At 47.3% G+C, this 15,566-nt stretch overlaps 1 protein-coding gene across 3 annotated transcripts in view; it reads right to left on the bottom strand.

Annotated features, from left to right (window-relative positions):
* The window catches only part of JARID2 (jumonji and AT-rich interaction domain containing 2), a 365,382-nt gene that overhangs the window by 167,109 nt on the left and 182,707 nt on the right, over positions 1-15,566 (bottom strand). For all 3 annotated transcript variants that reach the window (XM_063923201.1, XM_063923202.1, XM_063923200.1), the window contains exon 3: positions 14,962-15,094. In XM_063923201.1, coding sequence (XP_063779271.1) covers positions 14,962-15,094 — 133 coding nt within the window. The remainder of the gene's footprint in view (positions 1-14,961; positions 15,095-15,566) is intronic.

Below are 15,566 nucleotides of genomic sequence, written 5' to 3'. Positions count from 1 at the left end.
GGAGGACGGCGGCGTGGCTCTGGGACGAACGGCGAGGGGAGACCTGCGTTCCGACTCCCTCTGGTGCTAATGGTGTCCAGTAGCCTAAGAAGCAGAGCCTATCACTTAAGTAGGTCTGCTCCTCTCTCCTCAGTCCCACGATGCAGGGAGCCTGTTGCCAGCAGTGCTCCCTGAAAATAAAAAAACCTAACAAAATTCTTTTTTCAGAGAAACTCAGGAGAGCTCTCTGTAATGCACCCAGTCTCCTCTGGGCACAGGAATCAACTGAGGTCTGGAGGAGAGGCATAGAGGGAGGAGCCAGTGCACACCCATTCTAAAGTTCTTTATAGTGCCCATGTCTCCTGCGGAGCCCGTCTATACCCCATGGTCCTTACGGAGTCCCCAGCATCCTCTAGGACGTAAGAGAAAATAGTTGGACTTTTAAATCCATTTCATTTTCATACAGAATTTGTAGATATACTGCTTGGTATACTATGTACATCAAGACACTAAGCCAGGGGTGGGCAAACTGCATCCAGCAACCTGTTGAAACCGGGCCTCCATTCTTCTGTCAGGGATTCCTGTGTCCCGAAGTGGTGTACTCTTGGCTGGTCTTTTCTGCTGCACCAACTCTGGCCAATCCCTCCACTCCTCTGAGTAATTTGCGGACATAACTCAAGTCAGTGGCGTTGGGCTGATGGACTCGTGGGAGCCAGGCAGAAAAGGACAGTTGATAGGAGTACATATTTCAAACTTTGCTCGTGAGGTTGATAAGGTAAGGTCATGAGGAATGCTCTGGGCTGGCATATAAGTGCAGGAGGGGATCCGAAGACTGAGGTACATAGAGGGGCAGGACAGAGAGGCTGTGAGCATTTAATGAGGCATGAGTGAGGGAGCTCTGAGGTTACAATATAAAGGGGCATCACAGAGGGCCTCTGTGTGGCATATTACCAATTGGGGTTGTTACTGTGTGGCATATTACCAAGTGGGTGAATTAGTAATAGGGATCATTAGGCATGTCATATCAATTGGGGCATTTTATGAATTCTGAGAATTAAGGTGTGTCATATCAATTGGGGGCACTACTGTGTTGCATATAATGAATTGGGAGCATCACGGTGTCTCATATCAATTGGGGCACAACTGTGCAGCATATTATGAATTGGGGACACTGGAGGTCAATCCGAGTTGATCGCACGTAGCAACTTTTTGCTGCTTGTGCGATCAACCTGACGCCGCCTATGGGGGAGTGTATTATAGCATAGCAGGGCTGCAAACGCTTGTGCAGCCCTGCTATGCTAAAAAAGTTTCACGTAAAACAAGACCAGCCCTAGACCTACTTACCATTTGTGACGGATCCAGCGATGCACGTCCCGGATTTGACGTCAGACATCCGCCCTCAAAATGCCTGGACACGCCTGCGGCCAGTTGACGCCCCGACACGCCTTCCTCCTGTCAATCTTCTTGCGGTCGCAGCGCTCGTTCCTGGCGTCATTGCCCGGTGGCAACGACGCACGTGCCGCGCATGCGCAGTTCCGACCCGATTGCACTGCTGCGAAGAAGTGCAGCGTGCGATCAGGTCGGAATGACCCCCACTGTTCTGTGCCATATTATGCATCTCACCAGAGTGAGCAAAACTGAAATCAAGATATTTTAATTAGTTTTAACATTTCTTATAATAAGACTTACTCAGTCCTTGTCTAACTGCTGGTAGGCTAACTGTGAGGAAACATTTTGTGGCCCTCCAATCGTTTTCTTGATACGCCACTCCAAGAAAAAAAGGTTAGGCACCCCTGCACTAAGCATGCTTTTTTAATCCACACACTGCTGCTACATAATTCAGACTTTCAGACGATGCACAATATCATGATAAAATCAGCTTATTTTATTTCCAGAATGAATCTTTAGCATATTCCACATTTCTACAACCTTAACCCCTATTAGCTTTGGCAAAGGCTGTGAAGGAGCAAGCATGGCTCTTTTCCTGAGCAGCTAGGGGTCCCCAGACAGACTTCAGGAAAGGAATGAATATTAGCTTTTGACTGGCCATTTAGGTTTGATCCAACTGAAAAAGCAATTTCTGAGCCAGCATCTACACGCAGATTTCCACCATGTCATCAATTATACCATTTACATGGAGACAGCGATGAAAAGTCAGTCAACAACGCTATCCACACATTCATCTTGCGCTTAAAAATCAAAACCTCTCAGTGGCACAATCAACTAATATTGTTTAATGATCAAAACCAAGACTGTGTATCTTTTGCGGCAGAATTTTTAACTGTACAAAGTGCCAAACGACCAATTACAAATTTCCTTATCAGCAATGGATAGCTTACACAAATTATTGGGTAATATACACTGTAGCCAAATGATACGGATTGGTCATGTCTGCATGAAATATCAAAAGGTCAAAACACTAGGCATGCTATAAATGAGCAAACATTAGCAAAAAGGGCAAATAGGAAAGAGGATCTGAAAAAATTAAGAAAATTAAGTGCAGACAAAAAACCACTATGGCAAAATATAGAAAAAAACATGAGGCAAGCCACAGATTACCAAATTATAGTTATTTATTATAGCCATTTGTCCAACATATAGAGGGCATGCAATTGTTTTTGGGCACATTTAAATAATGGGCACCAGACAGGCGATAGATGTAGATGGGCATGAGTGCCATGGGTGCCCATTACTTATCGTGCCCAAATGCACCAGCTTTAAACATGTAAAGTGGCTAAACACAGAGTTTGGGCGCCCTAAAGCCAGACTTTGTGCAGATTTTTGCTAGCCACCCTAGGAAGGTACAAGTAGAAATAACGGGCAACTGCAGAACTGGCGCCCATCGGCACAAACAACTGAATAGCTCGTCATGCATCTATGTGCTTATATGTGTGTACTGTATATATTATCCACATTACTCTTGGGATCTTTATGGTTTTTTCCTTAATTCATAAAGTACACTCTGCTCTAAAAAGTTGAATCAGGGCTGTAGTGAGTGTGGACTACAAGATATGTAGGGGCCTACAGTGCATCCGGAAAGTATTCACAGCGCTTCACTTTTTCCACATTTTGTTATGTTACAGCCTTTTTCCAAAATGGAATAAATTCATTTTTTCCCCTCAAAATTCTACACACAATAACCCATAATGACAACGTGAAAAAACGAGTTTTATGGTAAGAACTTACCTTTGTTAAAACTCTTTCTGCGATGTACACTGGGCTCCACAAGGATTGGACAATGGGGTGTAGAGTAGGACTTTGATTCGAGGCACCAACAGGCTCAAAGCTTTGACTGTTTCCGGAATGCACAGCGCCGCCTCCTATATCACCCCGCCTCCCAGCACAGGAGCTCAGTTTTTAGTTAACCAGCCCAATGCAGTAGCAGGAAAAGAGACGACAACAGTTAGTAGCCACATACACCACACTCTCACGACAAGAGAAGTGTCAGCGGCTAATGCCATACCAACCCAAAGTAGCTAAGTGCGTCAGGGTGGGTGCACTGTGGAGCCCAGTGTACCTCGCAGAAAGAGTTTTAACAAAGGTAAGTTCTTACCATAAAACTCGTTTTCAGCTGCGGGGTACACTGGGCTCCACAAGGATTGGACAATGGGGATATCCCAAAGCAGTTCCTTATGGGAGGGGACGCACTGTAGTGGGCGCAAGAACCCGGCGTCCAAAGGAAGCATCCTGGGAAGTGGCAGTATCCCGGAAGAACACGTAGCCGCCTTGCACAATTGTTCAAGGGTCGCACCACGTTGGGCCGCCCAAGAAGGTCCAACAGACAGAGTAGAATGGGCCTTAATGTGAACAGGAGCAGAGAGACCAGCCTTCACATAAGCATGCGCAATCACCATTCTAATCCATCTGGCCAGGGTCTGCTTGTGAGCAGGCCAGCCACGTTTGTGAAATTCAAACAAAACAAAGAGAGAATCAGATTTTCGGATAGAAGCAGTTCTCTTCACATAGATACGGAGAGCCCGTACCACATCCAAAGACCGCTCTTTGGGAGACAAATCAGGAGAGACAAAGGCCGGAACCACAATCTCCTGATTAAGTGAAACGAAGAAACCACCTAAGGTAAATATCCGGGACGAGTCCTAAGAACCGCCCAATCACGGTGAAAAATCAGATATGGGGAACTACAATAAGGCACCCAGATCCGACAATCTTCTAGCAGAGGCAATAGCCAGCAAGAACACCACCTAAAAGGGAAAACCACTTAAGGTCAGCTGAACCGAGGGGTTCAAACGGAGGCTCCTGCAACGCCTCCAATACCACCGACAAGTCCCAAGGAGCCACAGGCGGGACATAGGGAGGTTGGATACACAACACACCCTGAGTGAAAGTATGAACATCAGGCAAAGTCGCAATTTTTCTCTGAAACCACACCGCCAAGGCAGAAATATGAACCTTTAGGGAGGCCAGACGCAGGCCCAACTCTAGGCCTTGCTGCAGAAAAGCCAAAAGCTTGGCTGTACTAAACTTGGAAGCGTCATAATTGTTAGATGCGCACCAAACAAAGTAGGAATGCCAGACCCTATGGTAAATCCGAGCAGAAGCCGGTTTCCGTACCCGCAACATAGTTTTAATGACATCTTCAGAAAAACCCTTAGCCCTTAAGACGGAAGCTTCAAGAGCCACGCCATCAAAGACAGCCGGTCTAGGTCCTGGTAGACACAGGGGCCCTGAACGAGGAGGTCTGGGCATTGTGGAAGTAGAATTGGACGCTCTGACGATAGGCACTGCAGGTCTGAGAACCAGTGCCGTCTGGGCCACGCTGGAGCTATGAGAAGCAGATTTCCTTTTTCTTGCTTGAACTTCCGAATTACCCTGGGCAGGAGTGACACCGGAGGGAACACATACGGCAGCCGAAACCTCCACGGCACCGCCAGCGCATCCACGAATGCTGCTTGAGGATCCCTTGTCCTTGCTCCGAATACCGAAACCTTGTGATTGTGTCAAGACGCCATCAGATCCACATCTGGAAGACCCCACTTTTCCACGAGGAGTTGAAACACTTCTGGATGGAGGCCACACTCGCCGGCATGCACGTCCTGACGACTGAGAAAGTCCACTTCCCAATTCAGGACTCCCGGAATGAATATTGCCGATATGGCCGGTAGATGGCGTTCCGCCCAATGTAGAATCCGTGAGACTTTCTTCATTGCCAAACGGCTTCGAGTGCCGCCTTGATGATTTATGTAAGCCACTGTGGTGGCGTTGTCCGACTGTACTTGAACAGGACAGTTCTGAATTAAATGCTGGGCCAGGTTCAACGCATTGAAGACCGCCCGCAATTCCAGAATGTTGATCGAGAGGAGAGATTCCTCCTTGGTCCACCGACCCTGAAGGGAGTGTTGCTCCAGCACCGCGCCCCCCAGCCTCTTAGACTGGCATCTGTCGTCAACAGGACCCAGTTGGATATCCAGAAGGGACGACCCCTGCACAATTGTTGGTCCCGGAGCCACCAGTGTAGAGACAGACAGACCTCCGTAGTCAAGAAGATCATTTGAGATCTGATCCGGTGAGGCAGGCCGTCCCACTTGGCAAGAATCAGCCTCTGGAGGGGGCTAGAATGGAATTGAGCATACTCCACCATGTTGAATGCTGATACCATTAGGCCCAGCACCTGCATTGCCGAATGTATCGAAACTTGCGGACGAGAAAGGAAGCAACGAATCCTGTCCTGAATCTTCAGGACTTTCTCCTGAGACAAGAACAACCTCTGGTTGTGAGTGTCCAACAACGCTCCCAGGTGCACCATGCTCTGAGCAGGGACCAGGGAGGATTTCTTCCAGTTGATGAGCCACCCATGGGCTTGTAGAAACCGGACTGTCATATCCAGATGACGCAGGAGAAGATCTGTGGAATTTGCCAGGATTAACAAGTCATCCAGTTACGGCAGTATCCTGACCCCTTGATGGCGGAGTACCACCGTCATAACTTTGGTGAAAACTAGCGGAGCCGTTGTTAAACCAAAAGGTAACGCCCGAAACTGGTAATGTAGGTTGCCAATAGCGAACCTCAGGTATTGTTGATGTGACACTGCTATAGGAATATGCAGGTAAGCATCCTGTATGTCCAGGGAGACCATGTAGTCCCCAGGTTCCAAGGACAGAACTACAGATCGAAGGGTTTCCATACGGAACTTGGAAACCTTCACAAACCTGTTCAATGCCTTGAGGTTGAGAATGGGCCGGGAGGACCCATCGGTTTCGGGACTAGAAACAGCAGAGAATAGTACCCCCGGCCCCTCTGAGCAAGAGGCACCTGTACGACGACCCCTGTATCCAGGAGGGTCTGTACCACCAAGTGTAGAGTTTATGCCTTTGTCTGGTCCAAAGGGACGTCTGTCTGGCAAAATCGATGAGGGAGTCGATATTTGAAGGCTATGGCGTAACCTCGAGTGACGAATTCCCGTACCCAGGCATCTGAAGTGGTCTTCAACCATTCCTGTGTATACCCTAGAAGCCGGCCCCCCCACCCTGGGATCCCCCGGCTTACCAGGCTTGGAAGTGCGGGCCTGCTTATGGTACGCCTGACCTTTTGCTTTACCTGAAGGACGAAAGGGGCGAAAGGACGTACCTTTAGCCTTCGACACAGAAGGAGCGGTATTAGGCAGACAGGCAGTTTTGGCAGTAGCCAAGTCAGCCACAATCTTATTTAAGTCCTCCCCAAACAGAATATCTCCCTTGAAAGGGAGTACCTCCAGGGTTTTTCTAGAGTCCAGATCCACAAACCAAGATCTCAGCCACAATATCCGGCGAGCCAGGACTGACGTAGTAGAGGTCTTGGCTGCTAGGATACCGGCATCAGAAGCCGCCTCTTTAATATATCGAGAAGCTGTGACAATATATGACAAACATTGTCTAGCATGGTCAGAAGAGATTTCAGCTTCTAACTCCAAGTCCCAAGCTTCAATAGCCTCTGCAGCCCATGTTGCTGCAATAGTGGGCCTTCGTGCAGCACCCATGAGGGTGTAAATCGCTTTCAGAAAACCCTCCACACGTTTATCCGTAGGCTCTTTTAGAGACGTGACGGTAGTGACAGGTAGAGCTGAGGAAATCACCATCCTAGCCACATGTGAGTCCACTGGAGGAGTTTCCCAATTTTTAGATAGCTCTGGCGCGAGGGGATAGCGAGCCAGCATCTTCTTTTGAGGCACAAACTTCGTACCCGGGTTTTCCCAGGGTTCCTGACGTATATCCACTAGGTGGTCAGAGTGAGGTAAAACTTGCTTAACCACCTTCTGACGCTTGAACCCATCTGGTTTCTTAGGAGGGACGGATGGCTCGGGATCATCCGTAATCTGCAGAATTAACTTAATAGCCTCCAAAAGATCAGGAACATCCACATGTGAACTACCCTCCCCATCAGCTGTATCTGAGTCAGAACCTGAGGGGTCAGTATATGTGCTGTCTTCATCAGACGAGGCGTCAGTGACAGTAGTGGATTGTGAGGAGATAAGCGCTCGCTTAGAGGACCTCTTGGACTTAGGCGAGCGTTGGTCAGACTTTTTAGTAGTCAAGGACTGGTTCAATTTCTTTAATTGAGCAGATAAATAGTCCGCCCACGGCGGGTTAGCTGCAGGGACCACATACGGTTGTACCGGCATTGGGGGTCCCATAGGGGGAGTAAGTTTATGAACTAGCGTATGCAGAAGCGTGGAAAAAGCGGACCACGGTGGGTCAGTATGTGCCTCCGTTGCCACAGTCCCACTGGGGGGCAAGGAGCCCGCAGAACCAGAGCCCACAGCTGCTATATTCTCCTCATATGGCCCTGTGGCGTCAGCAACACCGGCAGTGTGTTCAGCCCCAGAACCGTTACCCTCAGAAGCAGACATTATATAACTTGCAGTATGAGGTTAACTCAGTACAATTATCAGCAGCACTATACCTCTAAACCCAAACCCCTGCGCAGTGTAGTCAGCACTAGCAGAGATAAAGGAGAGATATGGTGACTAAATCACAGAGAAAAATACGTAATACAGTATATCTTTGTGAAAATCCTATATTAGATAACACCTGACGCACCAAGCCCCCTCAGGTTATAGAATATAGGGATAGCAAGTTGAGTGAAAGACACGAAATGGACACCACTCAGCTATCAAATGCACACACAGAAAGTCACAGTTTGTACAATGCAGAGGTTATTACTGACAATAATACGGCACTGGACTAGCTTACACAGCTATATAACAATCAGGGGCGTCGGAATGGGGGGGGCAAGGGGGCAGCTTGCCCCCCGCAAAGATGAGAGAGGCGCCGATCTAGTTTAACAGGGGGGCGGCAGACGAAGTGGCTTCACTCCCAACCACAGTGCCCATACGCACGCACGGGGCGGGAGGGGGGATTTGCCTCCTCACGCTGACACTGAGAGGCTGGCCGCAGCACTGGCTGCATGTAGGAAGAGCTGCAGTGGCCGCGCGCAGCTCCTCCCATCCCAGGATCGCGTTGAAAAGAAAATATACAGCCTCTGAACTGGTGAGGCCGGGTGGGCAGTCAAAAGGAGTTTAGCTTTCTGTTATTGAGGGCGAAGGGTGGTGGGTGCCTGTATGTATGTGCTGTGTGTGTGTGTGTGTGTGTGTGTGTGTGTGTGTGTGTGTGTGTGTGTGTGTGTATGTATGCTGTGCATGTGTTTATGTCTATACATATGTACAGATGTGCTGTATGTATATATATATATATATATACATACATACATATATACACACACACATATATACAACACTCAGGGCCGGCAACAGAAATCTTGGGCCCCCGCTTCCCCCAGCCCAACTCTATGTGGTCCAAACCCCCCTTGACCTCAGACCCACACATCCCTCCTACAGAGCTGATATATCACTTTAGCTCAGTCACTGATTGTGGGCGGGATGTACTAAAAGGAAAAATGCGGTAAAATCCCCGAAAACACGGGTTTTACCGCATTTTCAAATTTACTAAGACCCTACCGCCGCGTTTTCGCCGTCCAGGGTATCGCCTCCACCCCCGCCCCTACTGCTGCGCCCTCCGCTGCTATGGCAACCGACCCGGTATATTGCCGGGTCGGAAAGCCAGCAACGGAGCGCAAATGCCGGATCCCACCCGGCATTTGCGATCTGAATGCAGCATCAGTGTGCTATAATGTGAATTTCGGCTCGTACTGTGTGCTATAATGTGAATTTCGGCTCATTCAGTGTGCTACAATGTGAATTTCGGCTCATTCAGTGTGCTACAATGTAAATTTCGGCTCATTCAGTGTGCTACAATGTGAATTTCGGCTCATTCAGTGTGCTACAATGTGAGTTTTGACTCATTTAGTGTGCCACAATGTGAATTTCGGCTCATTCAGTGTGCTACAATGTAAATTTCGGCTCATTCAGTGTGCTATAATGTGAATTTCGGCTCGTACCATGTGCTATAAGGTGAAAGGGGCACCAGTACTAGATAGCATAAGGGGTTCTACTACACTGGACACGCCCCCTTTTCTAGAGCGCGCATAATTGAGTCCTTGACTTTTGCATACCTCCACTTCAAAATTTCCACTTCGACCACTGTATGTGTATGTATATGTATGTATGTATATATATATATATATATATATATATATATATATATATATATATACATACATATACACTGCTCAAAAAAAAAAAGGGAACACTAAAATAACACATCCTAGATCTGAATGAATGAAATATTCTTATTAAATACTTTGTTCTTTACATAGTTGAATGTGCTGACAAAAAAATCACACAAAATTTATCAATGGAAATCAAATTTATTAACCCATGGAGGTCTGGACTTGGAGTCACCCTCAAAATTAAAGTGGAAAAACACACTACAGGCTGATCCAACTTTGATGTAATGTCCTTAAAACAAGTCAAAATGAGGCTCCACGTGCCTGTATGACCTCCCTACAACCCACACAAGTGGCTCAGGTAGTGCAGCTCATCCAGGATGGCACATCAATGCGAGCTGTGGCAAGAAGGTTTGCTGTGCCTGTCAGCGTAGTGTCCAGAGCATGGAGGCGCTATCAGGAGACAGACCAGTACATCAGGAGACGTGGAGGAGGCCGTAGGAGGGCAACAACCCAGTAGCAGGACCACTACCTCCGCCTTTGTGCAAGGAGGAACAGGAGGAGCACTGCCAGAGCCCTGCAACATGACCTCCAGCAAGCCACAAATGTGCATGTGTCTACTCAAACGATCAGAAACAGACTCCATGAGGGTGGTATGAGGGCCCGACGCCCACAGGTGGGTTATGCTTACAGCCCAACACCGTGCAGGACGTTTGGCATTTGCCAGAGAACACCAAGATTGGCAAATTCGCCACTGGCGCCCTGTACTCTTCACAGATGAAAGCAGGTTCTCACTGAGCACATGTGACAGACGTGACAGAGTCTGGAGACGCCAAGGAGAACGTTCTGCTGCCTGCAACATCCTCCAGCATGACCTGTTTGGCAGTGGGTCAGTAATGGTGTGGGGAGGCATTTCTTTGGAGGGCCGCACAGCCCTCCATGTGCTCGCCAGAGGTAGCCTGACTGCCATTAGGTACCGTGATGAGATCCTCAGACCCCTTGTGAGACCATATGCTGGTGCGGTTGGCCCTGGGTTCATATGCTGGTGCGGTTGGCCCTGGGTTCCTCCTAATGCAAGACAATGCTAGACCTCATGTGGCTGGAGTGTGTCAGCAGTTCCTGCAAGATGAAGGCATTGATGCTATGGACTGGCCCGCCCATTCCCCAGACCTGAATCCAATTGAGCACATCTGGGACATCATGTCTCGCTCCATCCACCAACGCCACGTTGCACCACAGACTGTCCGGGAATTGGCGGATGCTTTAGTCCAGGTCTGGGAGGAGATCCCTCAGGAGACCATCCGCCACCTCATCAGGAGCATGCCCAGGCGTTGTAGGGAGGTCATACAGGCATGTGGAGGACACACACACTACTGAGCCTCATTTTGACTTGTTTTAAGGACATTACATCAAAGTTGGATCAGCCTGTAGTGTGTTTTTCCACTTTAATTTTGACGGTGACTCCAAATCCAGACCTCCATGGGTTAATAAATTTGATTTCCATTGATAATTATTGTGTGATTTTGTTGTCCGCACATTCAACTATGTAAAGAACAAAGTATTTCATAAGAACATTTCATTCATTAAGATCTAGGATGTGTTGTTTAAGTGTTCCCTTTATTTTTTTGAGCAGTGTATATATATGTCTATATATAGTAAACTCTCTTGAGCAGGGCCCTCTCCCCTCATGTGATTTTACCTCTATTGGACTATTTTCTATTCCATACTTCCTTTATCGCTACCTAACCCTCGGTTTCTGACACCCTAATTATTATTTTGGTGTCCTGTCCCCTGATGCAATAATGTTTATATACCCTATACTTGTCCTGCATTGTCTCGTACTGTAAGTCATTGTTTTCTTGTCTTGCCCATTTGTTTATGTATTTAGTTAGGCATTGCGGAACCTTTGTTGTTATTTATCCTGATGACGGAGCATGGTTGACCCCAAAACATTGGAAGTCTGCATAAAATTTTGAAGTGCCGTGCAATGATATAGATTATACACACACACACACACACACACACACACACACACACACACACACACGTATGGAACCCTCCCTCCCTGTAAAAATCCTGCGTTTGCTACTGGTGGCTCCACTCCCTCCTCCCAGTGGCTCTGCCTGGAAACTGCCCTGCAGCTATGGAAGATGTAGCGAGAGAGGGGATACCAAGCCTTACCCAGCCTGCTCTGCCCCTGTCCTGGCCGGCTCACAGTGGCAGTGCCGTGATTTGCGGGCATTTGGGGGTGGAGCCTAATGCCGTGAAGTGTCCGCCCCCATAAGATACCTGTACTGTAGTCAGGTAGTGTATGTCCTGCTGGCTCCCTCTCCCTCTTTCCCTCTTCCTCTATTCCTGACACTATCTCTCTCTCTCTCCCTGACGCTGTCTCTCTGTCCCCTCCCCACACCCTCTCTCTTTGACACTGTCGCCCCCACTCTCTTCCTGACACTGTCTCTCTCTCTCCCTGGCACTCTAGCTTTCTCTCTCTCTGTGACGGTCTCTCCCTGATGCTGTCTAAATATCTCTCCCTGGCACTGTGTCTCTGTCCCTGACACTGCCCCTTTCTCTCTCTCCCTCTCTGACACTGTCTTTCTCCCTCTCACTTGCCAACACTGTCGCTCTCCCTGACACCGCCTCTCTCCTGACACTTTCTCCCTGACACTCTCTCTCTCTCTCCTCTCTTTTGCTCATTCCCTCTTTGTCCATGAAACCCTCTCTTTCTCGCTCCTCTCTCCCCCTGATACCTGCTTTGTCTGTCTCCATCTCTCCTGCTACCCCTAAGCCGCCTCGTCACTGTCTATCCTCCCCTCCTCCCGCCTACCTCTACCCCTCCCTCCCACGACCACCAAATTTTTGCTGGACAAATGCCTATGGCCCAGGAGCCCGCCATAGCTCCTGCAGAACCACTGCCTGGCCGGAGAGCAATGCAGCCTCCTCCAGGAGACCTCCAGGTAACTGCTCTCCTGGGCACCTCACATTCTGCTGCTGATGATAAACCTCTCTCTCCATGTATCTCTCTCTGTCACTCTCCATGTCTCTCTCTCTCTCCACGTCTTCCTCTCTCCATTTTTGTTATGAGGTAAAACACAGAGGGGGCGACATTTAGCGATTTAGGGGCGCCAAACGGAAATTATATCTTGCTCCCCCCAACCTAAAAATGTTCTGACGCCCCTGATAACAATAGATATAACAGTACACAGTAAGAACTGGATGCATATCACAGGGTAATTGTACTATAAAACCCTGACTAAGTGCACTCTTTCTTAACTATCACCGTCTAAAAAGGCAGGTAGAATACTTAAGTGTCATGTAAAGGCACAGCGCTGACAACCAGGCGGCTTTACATAGAAGGATTTGCCCAAGCAGTCCCAGGAACAGTGAGCTGAGGGATAATGGCGCCGCAGACACTGACAGGGAGTGAGGAAAAGACGGATATGCAGCTCCAGGGCGGGAACACTTGCTAGAAATGGCGCCCCGGGGCTGGGGGAGGGGCTTCAGGTCTAAGCCTTATCCCCTCTGCTGGCAAAACTACTGGGTACTGTGGGCGATATAAGAATTGGTTTAGAGAGAAAACCTGACCTGCGCCCATGCCCTGGTGATCTAGTGAGATCGCCTGTACTGCCACAGTGTCCACCGCCAGCGCGCGCGGCCCGCTTCCCACTGACCGCGCCGGACCGCGATAAAGACCGGGTCCCGCAAGTGGGACCCACTTACCACCTCCCAAAGCGCGGCCACGCGATCCTGGAGAGCCCCAGCCGTGTGTGTCTAACGTGAAGAAAACCGGAGCCTCCGCTGTAGGTACCCGGCAACCAGGGCTCGGGAGTGTACAGCGCCGCTGGGGAGAGCTGGAGCTGCAGCAGTGAATGTCACAAGACATTTACCACCGCTGCTGCCCTTGAAGTCTTCACTTTTTACCTCATAAAAAGCTTTTCTTAAGGCTGCTTGGAGCAGACCCTCTGTTCAGTGCCTGCTTACTGCAGCACCAACTTACAAAACTGAGCTCCTGTGCTGGGAGGCGGGGTGATATAGGAGGCGGCGCTGTGCATTCTGGGAACAGTCAAAGCTTTGGGCCTGTTGGTGCCTCGGATCAAGATCCTACTCTACACTCCATTGTCCAATCCTTGTGGAGCCCAGTGTACCCCGCAGCAGTAAAAGGTTTTTTGAGATTTTTGCAAATTTATTAAAAATTAAAAACGATAAATCTGCTTGTTATGTTACTTGCAAATATATGTTGCTAGTTTAATCTGCAATTTGTCTGTTTGACATTAATGTAGAAGGTTGTGCTAACTTATGACCTCCTCTTAACAGCTGTACATCATCACCTCTTCCTCACCCACCATCACCATTCCTATAACGGTGAATCTAGTATGAACAGAATCTGACCGGAGTAAGATAATCACAGTCATTCTGCTATACCAACAGGCACAGGAGAGAAAAGTGCCAGAAAAGGAAGATAAGAGCTAAAAAAAAAAAAAAATGATCAGTCAACCTCTTGCAATAAAGCAGGATGTGCAGAAAATATTTATTTCATAAACTCTGTACCTTGGAGCCCAAAAGCGTTTGGTACTTTATCGAAAATGGGCAGAGCTGATTAATTGAACTGTGGTGAAAACTAATTACACAAGAAAAAAAAACACTGGTGCTCCTCATACCAGGTCAGATGTGACATCGGGAAAGTGCAACATTTCTAAACATAATCAGTGCATCTTTTATAAATGTAGATTGTTTCTGCACAGTACTTTGTGCATTATACAATAAGCAGCATGCATTAGATTTTTGTGATGAATTCGTCTATTGTCATGCTACAAGGAGTAGCACAGGGCCTTGCTTCCTTTATGACTGCTATTACCCAGGCTTGTTTCTTTCACCGTTGTTTGTTACAGCGCAATGGAATTTGCAGCTCTATATAAGAAACGGTTAATAAATAAATGTATCAGGAAACAGCTAGAGAATGGATTTCCTTGAGACGTTTAATCAATTTGTCTCCCTGATGTTACATGACTCTGGAATAATTTGGTGCTATAGGAAGAAAGGATGACGATGATAATAATGATAAATACAAAGCCATTGCTTTGCCCCAGAATTGATAGGATAAATACAGCTGCATGTGTATACATCATAGTGTTAAGAGTTAATTGGTGTCAAGTCTGTGTCGAGATGAACATTAGCAATTACACCCTTTGATGGTCACTTCTATCAACAAGAGATGTTCTGCTCAAGTTCCTTTAATTACCAGGAAGTATGCTTATCTAAACAATAATGCTCTCACAGTGTCTTTACTTTCTGAAGAAGCACTTTTCATGTTTGAAAAGAGGACTGATGATTACACTTAATGTAAAGAGGGTGTATAGAACCATCCATAGAAAGTACAGCATTAACATATAAGTAGTGTGTTAGAAATGGGGGAAGATAATGACCAACCTTTTCCTCACTGGCCCATCTTCTGAATCTGAAGATGTCACACTATTGGTGTTTGAAGACCCTTGAGATGTGTCATCCTTCTCATTTTCAGAGGACTGGCCGGATCCGTTAGATTGGCCATTTAGAAGTAGACCTGAAGAAAAAAATTAACATTAATTAATAAACATGATACAAGAAGTATTACGTTATTTACCTAATAAAATTATGAATCATCAAAAAAATTAAAAAAAAACAGTACACTATTCCAAACAATAAGTAATACTTGAGGTTTGCTGCTTTAATGCTTTGCGGTTGGTATAATAATAATAATAATAATAATAATAATAATTTTATTTACATAGCGCTCTTTCTCCAATAGGACTCAAGGCGCTTAACAGATACATAGCATAATATAGTGCAGAAAATAATGAAGTACATTTTCATAAAATACAGAAGCATGAAGATACTAAAAGGGACATTATGGAAATGCTTGAGTAAACAGAAAAGTCTTGAGTCTACTTTTGAAGGATTCTATAGTTGAGGCCTCTCGCACTGTGCGGGGAAGTGAGTTCCATAGAGTCGGAGCCGCATGACTAAATGCTCGACCCCCAGATGAATTACGGTAG

This window comes from Pseudophryne corroboree, chromosome 5 (genome assembly GCF_028390025.1).
Source record: "Pseudophryne corroboree isolate aPseCor3 chromosome 5, aPseCor3.hap2, whole genome shotgun sequence".
Classification (NCBI taxonomy): domain Eukaryota; kingdom Metazoa; phylum Chordata; class Amphibia; order Anura; family Myobatrachidae; genus Pseudophryne; species Pseudophryne corroboree.
Note: the sequence above shows the minus strand (reverse complement) of the source record. Positions and strands in the feature narration are given on the sequence as shown.